The sequence below is a fragment of the Arvicola amphibius genome, chromosome 1, assembly GCF_903992535.2.
Source record: "Arvicola amphibius chromosome 1, mArvAmp1.2, whole genome shotgun sequence".
Classification (NCBI taxonomy): Eukaryota; Metazoa; Chordata; class Mammalia; order Rodentia; family Cricetidae; genus Arvicola; species Arvicola amphibius.
Window position 1 is genome coordinate 132,589,777 of NC_052047.1, and position 12,433 is coordinate 132,602,209.

The following is a 12,433-nucleotide window of genomic DNA, read 5'->3' on the forward strand; positions in this document are numbered from 1 at the left end:
TTCTCCCCCCAATAACTAATAACATTAAGATGGAAATTCAACACTACCTTTGCACTAAAAAATTTAAGTAAATGAATTAAACCCTTTGGCAATTTAACAACTTTCAAATTCTAAATTCTTACAGAGTTTATGACCGACTATAATATACCATTGAAGCCTAACTCTGAAATTGCTCATAAAAAGCAATGTTTAATTAAATTACCTAAGACTTCTACTGTATTCAAGCTAACTCAGGTTTTAAGTGTTTTTCTAGAGGCCATGGGTATAATTCAATGGTAGAGTACATGCATAGCATCAGATCCTGGGTTCAATCCCAATACCTCCCCCAAATTCAGAACCCTCAGATCCTCCATCATTCAAATTCAGCTAATTATAAGGTAGAGCACAGTATCTATAATGTAATGTGATTGGTCTCTGCATTACTTTGATACATTGGGTAATTTTCTAAATATGATAAAGTAGAACTACCAGGCAAAAAGGAAGCTGAAAGCTTCTCTGAGTTAAATAACATCAAGACATTTAAATCGTTCACACGTGATGAGCCACTTGTGCTTGCACTTAAAGCAAGTATGTCTAACTCTAACAAACAGAACAGCATTTTCCATACTTCTTCGGCTGCAGACATCAAGCTGCGCATCACACAGGAAGAGCACTGAGCACAAAGGGAAGAGCAAATGTGATTCAGACCTAGACCACCACCTGGTGGCAGAGTCAGGCAGCAAATCAACACTCCACCAGCCAGCCCCTTTGCAGTGCCATCAGCGCCTCTGATGGTTAGAAAGGGACCAGAGGGACTGCTCCCCTTTTGCACACTGGCTGCCCAATCATGTGTACTTGAATATAAATAACTTTCCCTTAAGAAAGTCTTCCCAGAAGTGGGGTCCTTCTATTTCAGGCTGTCAAAGGGAGGTCTACAAGTTAATTTTTTTAAATGAGCTTTTAGTAAAAGCATACCCGCCTATAACCCCATTACTACAAATTTCACATTTGTACAAGATCGCTTCATGAATCAACAGCAACTTTTGTGTTTGAGCTTTTTTTTTTTTTTTTTTTGCCTGCATCTAAGTCTATGCACCACATGGGTGCCTGGTGCCTATGGAGGCCAGCAGACAGCATTAGATCCCCTAGAACTGGAGTTACAGACAGTTGTGAGCCACTGTGTGGGTGCTGGGAATCGAACCCAGATCCTTTGCAAGAGAAGCTAATATTCAGACCTTTTTTTTTTTTTTAATGTCAAAGTCAGCAAACCCACAATTTTTAAAAAGCAACATATGTGCTGAGAGCTGCTGGTGGCAATGGCTTTAGCAGAGGCCACTGAGAATATACAGCAGATGGTAATTGATATCCGTAAGGTAGACCCGGCAGACAAGCAACTAGCTGATGAGGACAGTCTTGTGAAGCAAGGCCTCTGAGACCATTGCCCATGTATAACTTTGTCTCTGTCTACAATTTTTCTCATGAGCCACAGCTATGGGTATTGTCTCCACTGCCTGCTTGTTTATCTCATGTATATATTCCATCTACTGGGCATACATTCAGCTGTGGACGGTCAGGAAGATGACTTCTGATTACACTGTATAATTCTGATGAATAGAAATACTAGTAATATTTTTCATTACTCAGATTGACATAATAAAGTAATAGTATTCTGAGTCACAAAGACAGCTAATTTTAGACTTCAGAATAAATTTAAAGCAAACTGGTTGCCGCTGGAGATGGATAAACAAAAACAATTTCCCAGGTGTTTATTGCTGATTCAAGGTCAGGCATGAAGCAACTCGAGTAGACATAACTTTCTCAGCAACAGACTTTCTGCACATGCTCCCAACCTCAAGGTTCAGCCAACTAACTGGTTTTTTTTGGGGGGAGGGGTTGGGTTTTTTTTTTTTTTTTTTTTTTTTTTGGTTTTTCGAGACAAGGTTTCTCTGCAGCTTTAGAGCCTGTCCTGGAGCTAGCTCTTGTAGACCAGGCTGGTCTCGAACTCAGAGATCCGCCTGCCTCTGCCTCCCAAGTGCTGGTATTAAAGGCATGCGCCACCACCGCCCGGCTTTTTCTTTTTCTTTTTTTTTTTTTTTGGCCAACTAACTGTTTTTTTGTTTAAGTCCTGAATTTCAATGTCTCTTTCTGTCTGGGAACTCTGACCACTTAAAGCTACGTGGACGGCCAAGCGTTACTCACTGGCCGGTCAATGTGACATCCCCCAGCCTGAGAAAAACCGTGTGATCAGTTTGGCTCCGTTTCTTATTGCTTACTCAAGAAGAGCTATGACCCAGAAAATGTGATTCATATTTGTCCAGAGGCTTTGCTGTAGGAGGAGAGGAGTGGGAACTGTGAGAGAAGGACTTATGTGGATCCTGAGAGGGGGATGTAGCTGGGGACAGCGATGTGACTGTGTGGAAACATGTGACGGCTACAGGAGAGAGATATAACTGTGTAGAGATTATCAAGAAACAAAGACTATTCAAGATGAAGTGAAAGAAAAGGTTACCTTTAGGAAAGCGTGTGCTTGTTCCTTTTTTCTTAAGTTACCATCAGAAACAGTGTATTTACTTACCCTCAGATACAGTCTAGTCCTCAGAAGAAGCTTTCCTAACCGGCATGCTCTGAGGCATTCTTTATGCTACCCTGTGCAGACCTGGGAACTGGTCTCCTGGACTGCAGTGCAGAGGAGGATGAAGAGGCTCAGCAGTTAAGAGCACTAGACCAGATTAGCCTCAAACTCAAGGACAATCCTCCTGCCTCTGCCTCACAAATACTGGAATTACAGGCATACACCTACACTCCTAAAAAAAAATTTTTCTTAGGTTTATAATAATATTGTGTTACATAGAAACATATCTCCCGGGCTAGCAAGATGGCTCAGAGGTTAAAAGCAACTGGCTGCTCTTCCAGAGAGCCTGCATTCAATTCCCAGCACCCACATGGTGGCTCACAATTTGAGTCACAATTTATCAGTAATGAGATCTGGTGCCCTCTTCTGGCATGCAGGTAGAGCATTACATATATAATAAATAAAATTTTAAAAAAAGAAAAGAAAAGAAAGAAAGAAACATATCTCCCTTTTTGAAAATGCATGCTGAAGAATTTAGGAGTGAAATGTCAGATGTATAAGTTAGAATGCTTCACCCTGAAAAGATAAAGCAAGGAAAAAACTAACAGTTCAACTTAGAGCACACACACACACACACACACAGGTATGAGGCCACCATTCTTTCAGCTTTTGTGTCAGATAATGCTAACAAAATCTGAAAACAATCAGCAAGCACAAAATCTGAGGCCGTCAGGGCTACGACTATAGCTTTTTAGACAATTCAGAGCTAGAAAGGTCCTTGCAATTATTTTAAGAAACTGGTGTGTAATAATTTTTATTAAACAATAGCATTTTTCTAGAATTCAACATCAAATTTTCAGCAAAATATCACATGTATACTTATATAAAACTATTGGCTTTTAGAAAACAAATATTCTTAAATGTTGCCTTTACACTGTATTATACATGAAGTAGCTCACAAATCACCTATTGATTTATAAATATTATTTTCTGAAAAATCTGACACCTACCTGAATGAAAATCATACTGGAAATACATACTGGAATACTCTATAAATCCTATATACTCTTTTTATATGTAACTACACGATACTTTCCTCAAAATGTTACTGAAAAAAAAATACTGACTTGCTATCAATAATATCTAAGGCGTCTATACATATCCCTTTTTTTCAAATTTCTCAAAAAAAACCTTAAGGAATATAAAGGATTATTTTATGATTAATGACACAGCCAAAATGATCTTTGAACACTGACAAAACTACACACTACAATGTGCTACTACACACTACACACTACACACTACAATGTGCTCCTACAGAGTCTCTAAAACTACACACTACAATGTGCGACTACAGAGTCTCTAAAACCAAGTCAGGGCAAGAAAAGCTTTTCAAAAAAACAACACCTTTGACTTTTCTTTTTGTCTCATGAAGCATAGGAACACTAGCTATTTGTTCATGGAGAAAACTGAAAATCATATAGGGGGAATTTCTCTTGAAATCTGTATCAAAATTAATCCCCACCCCCTCATATAAAACACACTACACAACTGGGAAGAACAAAGCAGCGTGACCAAGTCCCTGTCTCTGACCAGACGCCCCACAGATAGGGGACAACAATGTGGCATGTGTAGTCAGGACGACAAGGACGGGAGCACAGCAGGTGAAGGGTCACATGTACAGCAGAAACCACCTTCTGACACAGAACTATCATGGAGTAAGTGGGAAGGTCCTGGGAGTCAGGAGTTCCAATTTATTTATCTTAGGAGAAGAAGATCAAAGGTTTGAACTATGTACAACACCCTTAAGATAAATTATGCAGGAAAGTCACAAAAAATAAAAACACAAAACACCAGAACAACTCTACACAGGCCAAATGAATGTTGAGAAAAGAAAGGAGATGCTTTACTTGCCCAAAGAAGTGGCTATATTTGGAACGAATTATAGGGGAGTCCAAGCATGAATACTCTTGACAACAGCAGAGAGTATGGTGGTAAGCAATTAAGAGGATCCAGAAGTTCCTTCTGAGCAACGGCTAGACTGTGGGCCAGGGACTTACCAGAGAAAAGCAGAAAGGGAGACAAAGGGAGAAAGAATCCTCTCAGATCAGAGCAAATCTCAATGACTGCTCTCAAAACTGCCCCCGCCACGAAATCGAGATTTAATTACATCAGACTACAGAGAAACATACACCCGACTGCTGCTGAAAACAAACCACCAGCAGAGCACAGAAGCTGCACGTGGAGCCAACAGAAGCAAATGTTTGGAAAGGTCGAGGGAAGAGACAGACTACTACTGAAGCCAGCATCATTGCGGAGGCATCGCGGAGGCTGCACACATCCTCCAAGGCTGGGCCTCTAGAGGGATGGCACACAGGCTTCTCAATACTGGGGCAGACTCACCTTTCCATGTGTCACTGATTTTAAAAGCAACTGTAAAACAGCGAGTGCATACTTGTTTTGCTGGGGCGGTAACAGAGGAAATGAACGCAGTGGCAGTGAGGCTGTGATGAAGTGGACAGGGGGACCATACCAGAGTCAGGAGGTGACACCAGTCGAAGAGATCGTAAATCAGCAGCAACAAACAAAAGCCAGTTTAATAAGACAAATTATAGCTATTTTTTAAAAAAATTGTTTTTATGTCTACAGGTGTTTTGCCTGCACGTTTGTCTGTGTACCAGATGCATGTAGAGCCTACAGAGACCAGAAGAGGACATCAAATTCCCCCACTAGAGGTAAAGACGTTTGTGAGCTGCCATGCAGGTGCTGGGAATCAAACCTAGGTCCTATGGAAAAGAAGCCAGGGCTTTTAATTGCTGAGCCATTTCTCAAGCCTCAATATTTACTTATTCTTATCCTTTTTCTCAGCTTATAAAAGACATAGAACATTTTTAAAGGTTTATTATTCTTATTTTTAATTATCTGCATGAAAGTTTGCTGTGTGTGCTTGTCTAAGGAGGTCAGAAGAGAATATTGGATCCTCTGTAGCTAAAGCTACAGTCCCATCTGAACTACCTTATGTGGGTGCTAGGAACTGAACTCAGGTCCTCTGGAAGACCACTTACTCCTAACTACTGAGCTATCCCTTCAGCCCCAAGACACAAAATCATATAAAATATGACTGATTTATAACATACATAAAATATGTTTTAACAGTAACCTAACAGCACAAAAAAAGTAATGGGCAAGAGAAACTAGAGATACACAGAAGTAATACTTTTTTTGTATCTACAAGGAATGAAGATAGTATAAATCTGAAATAGACCCTGTAAAGTAAAATCCACAGAATAAGTTCTAGATTAGGCACTTTCAAGATATTTTTATATTTTTAACTCAGAAATTTAAGTTGAAAATCTTAAAAGGAAAGCCGGGCAGTGGTGGCGCACGCCTTTAATCCCAGCACTCAGGAGGCAGAGGCAGGCGGATCTCTGAGTTCAAGACCAGCCTGGTCTACAAGAGCTAGTTCCAGGACAGGCTCTAAAGCTGCAGAGAAACCCTGTCTCGAAAAACAAAAAAAAGAAAAAAAGAAAATCTTAAGGATTAAATGTTATACAAGAAAATAATCACGCATTACAAAAGAAAACAGTAATGAATTAGAGGAACAAATGACGGAGAGAGAAAGAGATGAAAAACACAGGTCAACTCTATCAAGCCTTCTGGGCTTTGTTTTTTGTTGCCTACCAAGTTGATTGTTCTAAGTAAATTATTCTATACATATTTTTAATTCTTCCTAGATTATCTTAGCTCATTATCAAACTTTTTAGTAAGTCAAGCCACATAGTAAAGCACTGACAGACAAAATGGCACAGTGGCTGAGATCTGGAACAAAATAATCCAAAACAAAACACACAGCAAAGGCATGAAAGGGAGACAAAAATAAAGAAGACAGCACGCTGAGAGCCGCTGAAATGGAGAATGGCATTAGGGTGTTTAGTGCTTCCAAAATAACTTTTAAAAGAAGTCTGGCTCCTAACTAAATCTACACAGCTCATTCGTTCTCTGTCATCTGACACACAGCCAATGCTCTGACCATACTAAGCTAAGTAGTGGATCCTCAGGCACACTGGTAGTTCAGCCTGCACACCACTGACCATGCTCGAACTGCTGCTAGGAACACCCTTCTCTCTCTCGTCCAGACACACTCCTACTCATCTACTGATGCTTGGTTCAATGCTACCTCTGCACCTGTTTGTGCCTTTATTCCAACACATCACTGTTCCACTGTGACAACTGTAGATTCTCTCTCATTTAATACCCACAGCCTGAGATATGGAGCCTCTCTCAACAAGTGCTTGAACTTTAGTTAGATGATGCTATCTGCAATAATCTCGAAGGGATACGCAGTAAATGCCTGCTGACTTAGACTGGAGAACAAACCGCTAATAACACTGTTTTCAGGTTTCTAGTAAGAAAACTGTGTAAGAAAACTTTTTGAATTTACAATTTTTTTATAAAGGATTTAAAATGCAAGGTCTGAATCCTGTCCACAAAAGCTCAGTAACAGACACTTAAGAGTTATCAGCTCTACTTGGCAGCTAAAATACATTGTCTTTCTTTAGAATCATGTCAATACAAGGAAAATGGTTAAGAGACAGTACCTCAGACTTTCCACATTCAACAGGTGCCTCCTTGTGAATGGCCACTTGATACTTGATATATAAAGAATGGGACTGGTTGAAGGATGACTTGAACTCTGGATCCTCAAAGGAGGCAGGTACTAGCCTCACCTTCAGAGCAAGGGAAATAGAAGCCAATGCTATTGAACCAACGCTACCTGTCGACACGCTTCTGAAGATGAGGCTAGAGGAAGATCTCCACAAACCACCTCCAAAGTTCAGCCCAGGACTTGCCATGAAATAGCAGGAATGGAGCTATGCGGAACTAGGCCTGAGTGTCAACTTTCTACCAACATTCCTGGAAAACCTTAACTCCCAAGAGCCAATTTGTTTTCACTTTGGTTTTCCTCTACCGATCAACTGTGCTGTCACATACACTAGTCACTACTGTTACCAACTGGTCTTAGCCAGTACTTCTGCCACCTCTTCTGAATGAAGTGCTTTAGGCTTTTTTCATCCCCCCACACTTTTTTTAATCATCTGTTATATAAAATTAAAAGTGGACAAGGATTCTACTAAAGGTCTCTACAGTCTTCCTACACATCTTTTATGTAAGGTATTCCATTAATAAAGAATAACTGAGCTGCTATGAACTCTTTCTAGAACTTTCTAACATGGATGAAACATAATAACACACCAGGCCAAGTACATCTTCTCCTGCGTTTTGAACTTGAAACTCCACCACTATTTATAGATAAATGTGTTCATACACAGCAGCTTTGAATAAAAGCAACTTCGCATGTGACTTTCCACTTTGAAATTATGTATAATTGGCACTTAACATGACAACAGCGAATTCACATTTACAGAATGTCCACTCACTCAGTCTTATCTTTGTGCAGATAAGCTACAAACTGGATATAAACAAAAATAAAGTATAATTAAACCAAGATCTCATACTTGGCCTGCTGACCTGGCTCACAGTTGGTTTATCAGGTGGATCCTTGTGAATAACCATCTGGTAACGCTTATAGACCTGGTAAGACTCCTGAAATGTGGCTTTGAACTGAGGACTTGGTGGAGAAGATCTCACCACCCTCACCTTCAGAAGGGGTTAAAAAACAATGTTTATTAATTCATTCATTGATTCACTTCTGTAGAATATGCAGTAACAGAAACTCCCAATCAGAAAACTATGTTTCAACAAATATTAAAGCATAAACATATATTTTAACATTAAAAATCAACTGTTAGTAAATGAAGAAAAAGTAATTGCTACAATATACAGTCTACTTAAAGAAAGCAATAGAGGATATCCTGTATATTTAAGTCTCATCTCTGACTAATTACATATATCTATCTCTTCTGTGAACTGACAGGTCCTTCTAGCAGTGATAACACAAACACTCTTTAATTTTAGTTGTCCACAACTTAATAATAAGTCAATCAGTCAGAATTACTAAGAACTATAACTAGACCTTTGGGCAAGTTTATTCATCATTATAAACTATAGAGCTACAACTAACCCTATAACTATGAGAGGCAACTTTCTCAAAGTATGTGTACTTTACTATACAGTTAAATGTAAACTCTTAGGTTTCCTTTACGCTGTAATGATGTCAAAAACAAAACTTTCTGGGCCTTAAATTTAAAATGGTAACTGTGCAAAAGACTAGCTGACATTTATCTTATTAATTACTAACCAAAATTTGGAAAAAATTGTTACTAATAAAACAGTAACAAAAGGAAATTAAATGTACTACAATAAGGGCATAACTGGGCACTTCATGTTGGAAGAGTGGTACCCAGCAGATAACAAACTCCTCACACCCTGGATACTACCATGTTAAAAATGTAAATATTGATACCTACAAAACTATTTCTGAGGTGTGGTTGGCTCCGTGAATAAACTACTTATGATCAAATGATTAAAACCTCTTCTTAAAGTATTTTAAGTAGTACAGTCAATTCTCTACAATTCTGGGAGGAGGAAATTCAATACCTATATCAAAGTAGCAAGCATTTGTAATAAAGCTGTTAAAATTTGCCTGAAATACATCTACAGTGAACCGTTTAAATTTCTGTGTGTCTGTGCGTGTGCAGTGAATGCCTATGTTTGGCAGGCCAAATGTAGCTCCATTGCTGTACATCTTAATGCCTCTCACTAAACCAGAAGCTCACCACTTTGGCTAGGTAGGTTGGCTAGCCAGCAAGCTCTGGGCATCTGCCTGCCTAAATCCCGAGAAACTGGGGTTACAGGAATACACAGCCATGCCTTTTACATGGGTGCTAGGCATTCGAACTCAGGTCTTCACTCTTCCCCGCTGAGCCATTTCTCCAGCCCATCAAGATTAGCATTAATATTCTTAGATAACATTAAGCTAAAAATTCAGTCAAGTATAAGTATATTTTTTAAAGTATAAGTATATTTAAAATTAAAATATTAAAATTAATATTTTAATATCGTGGTTAATGTCTTAGAAAATAATTCTATTATATATAATTAATATTAAAAGTTCCAATTTGTTGTTGAAATATGAAACAATTTGGGAAAAATGGGAATGTAGCATAAAAAACTTTTAGATAAATTAGGTAGGATTTTTGTTTGGTTGGTTGGTTTGGTTTGGTTTTTTGAGACAGGGTTCTCTGTGTAACAGATCTAGCTGTCCTGGAACTCACTTTATAGCCAGGCTGGCTGGGATTTCTTAATGAGAAAGGACCTGGTAGTGGTGCTGGCTGTTTTATGTCAACTTGACACAAGTTATCTGAGAGGAGGGAGCCACAATTGAGAAAAATGCTTCTAATGATCTGGCTGTGGAGCATTTCTAAATCAGTGATTGATGAGGGAGGATACAGCCCACTGCAGGTTGTGCCTTCCCTGGAGTTCTGAATAAGCCATTGGGAGCAAGCCAGTAGCAGCACCCCTCCATTACCTCCATATCAGCTCCTGCCTCCAGGTTCCTACCGTTTGAGTTCTTATCTTGGCTTCCTTTGATTATGAAGAGATTATGAACAGAGTAAGCCACACAAACCCTGTCCCCCAGCTTGCTCTTAGGTCATGGTGTTTTGCCACAGCAATGGAAACCCTAACTAAGACTGTAGTGTCCGTAGGTTCAGGTTTACAGAGGTGACACTGGTGCTACCTTGATCAAGACCTAGGTTGGAATATTATAATAAAACTCATTTACTTGTTATGATATAAACTTTTACCATTTTAATTTCTAAAATAAAATTAATTTTAAAATGTTTTTGTATTTGTAAACTACTTAACTGCAACCAAGTAACACAAAAGACCAGAGTACCCTGCTTAATAACATGCTACAACTGAAAATTTTTTAAACAATTTTAATAATAGTTGCCTAAAATATTTTCAAAAGGTCTTAAAGAATTTTTTCAAATAGCAGTTGACTTACTGTAACATAAATGCAAAATAATAAAATCTCAACAGGTAACTATCAGTACAAAGACAATAAACACTCAACACAACACAACAGCCACAAACCCCTCCAAGTACCTCTAGCTTGTGTGACGCATTCTCTGGCAAAGATTCAAAAATTAAATCTTCAAGTGACTTGGGCTGATTGGATTTAGCCTTTGGTAATAAAGATGCCGGCTGACCTTGAGCCTGGAAACCCTCAAAGGCTCCAGCTGAGTTTTGCTGCATGAGTTTTAACCTTTTCCTTTCTTTCCGCATTTCCTTTGCTTTTCGGCACGGAGGCTTACTCAAATCAGCCCCTTTACCTAAAAAGAATGCCAAAATATTAGAGTAATACACATGACCCTAGAAATGTTTTTTCAAGTCTTATAGACTATACAGTCCAGAGTTCACACGGAAGTGTCCCAGCATCATTAAAACTCTTCCCTAGCCCTCTTCTCACTGTCCCCTTTTGTGTGCACACGCGCCTCCGTCTCTACCCTTCTCTGTCTCTCTCTCTCTCTCTCTCTCTCTCTCTCTCTCTCTCTCTCTCTCTCTCTCTCTCTCTGTCTCTCTCTCTCTCTGTCTCTCTCTCTCTCTCTCCCTCTCCCTCTCTCCCTCTCCCTCTCTCCTTTAATAAAGCTTTATGCCAAAAAAGAAAACTCTACCCTAGAGACAGGGGCAGTCAAAAAGGGCAAAAACAGTTCTACAAACTTAGCAGAGCAGTTCTGTTAGTAAAGGCATTTGTTCATTTACTCCTCAATCTATTTTCATATTTTAAGTATCTGCCCATTTTTCTGCTTCTGCAATAGGTATCACTACGTGAAGGATCTTCTGCCTCGCTGGGACATTTTTAGGGATATTTTTTAATCTAGAACAAATTCTGGTGAGTGATGGGCGTATTGTTTCTTTTAATTAAGAAGAATCCTTGCTCATTTTAACATATTTGTAACTCCAAATAGTGCTCACAAGTTCAGGTTAATGAATTTTGTTCTAATTAAAAGAACATGTAATTAACAGATAGCTCTTTAAAACTATCTGGGTATAGTTCACCCCTTTAAGTCCAGCACCTGGGAGGCTGACATGGTGGATATGTTAGTTCCAGGCCAGCCCCTTCTTCATGAAGGGTTCTAACTAGGACTACACGGTCAGACCATGTCTAAAAAAGGGTAGAGGAAGAACCCACTACTATCAAAGTTCAATAAAAGACAGTGAAATGCTGATCCTTAAAGGAGAATTCCATAGCACACCCTCTTCTCTTAAGGCCTACAAATCCTTGGGAAGAGGCTGGAAACATTAAAAAGCCAGTGGCTGTGGATGACTATAAGAAAACTGTTTTCCAGACACAGCAGGGCAGTTACACAGGGGGATTCACAGCAGATGAGACAGCATGTGCATGACTGATCCAAGCTCAGGCCACACGAGAATTTCCACATAGGGAAGGGAGGTGGACACAAAGTCTCATCCTAAGCTAAGGAGCTATTGGCAACTGATAGCTTCTGGGAGCGGAAAAGTCACTTTTAAGGCATGTGCATCTGTTGGGTTGATCACCTTCAAGTGAAAGGCACACATCCAAGAATATATGGGCAGCACAAATTGGATTGGGTGGGTTTAAAAGGGGGGAGGCACAGTTGAGTGAGTTGAGGAAGAGGAGGGGAGGAGTGAGTATGATCAAAATACAGTGTAAAAAAATCCTCAAAGAATAAAAACAAGGAAAGAGAATAAGCTGTAACCAGTTTTTAGGGTTTTGTATTTCTTTTCAGTTTTTTATGAATGACCATATATGTCATCTTCACACTAATTCATTCACAGGACTACTCTTATATACTGTCAGATCATGTAATCCCTGCCCAACTCTCCCAAAACAACACAAGAAAACCTAATCGGTCTCTAGGCATAACTACCAACTTA

At 39.3% G+C, this 12,433-nt stretch overlaps 1 protein-coding gene across 6 annotated transcripts in view; it reads right to left on the reverse strand.

Moving 5' to 3' along the window:
- Positions 1–12,433, reverse strand: part of Ate1 (arginyltransferase 1) — a 132,075-nt gene that overhangs the window by 97,987 nt on the left and 21,655 nt on the right. For 2 of the 6 annotated variants that reach the window (XM_038344614.1, XM_038344637.1), the window contains exons 6-8: positions 10,622–10,848; positions 8,081–8,209; positions 7,150–7,278 (exon numbers count right to left, since the gene is read on the reverse strand). In XM_038344614.1, the coding sequence (XP_038200542.1) occupies positions 7,150–7,278; positions 8,081–8,209; positions 10,622–10,848 (485 nt within the window). The remainder of the gene's footprint in view (positions 1–7,149; positions 7,279–8,080; positions 8,210–10,621; positions 10,849–12,433) is intronic. The other 4 variants (XM_038344629.1, XM_038344655.1, XM_038344622.1 and 1 more) reach the window with 2 other exon arrangements.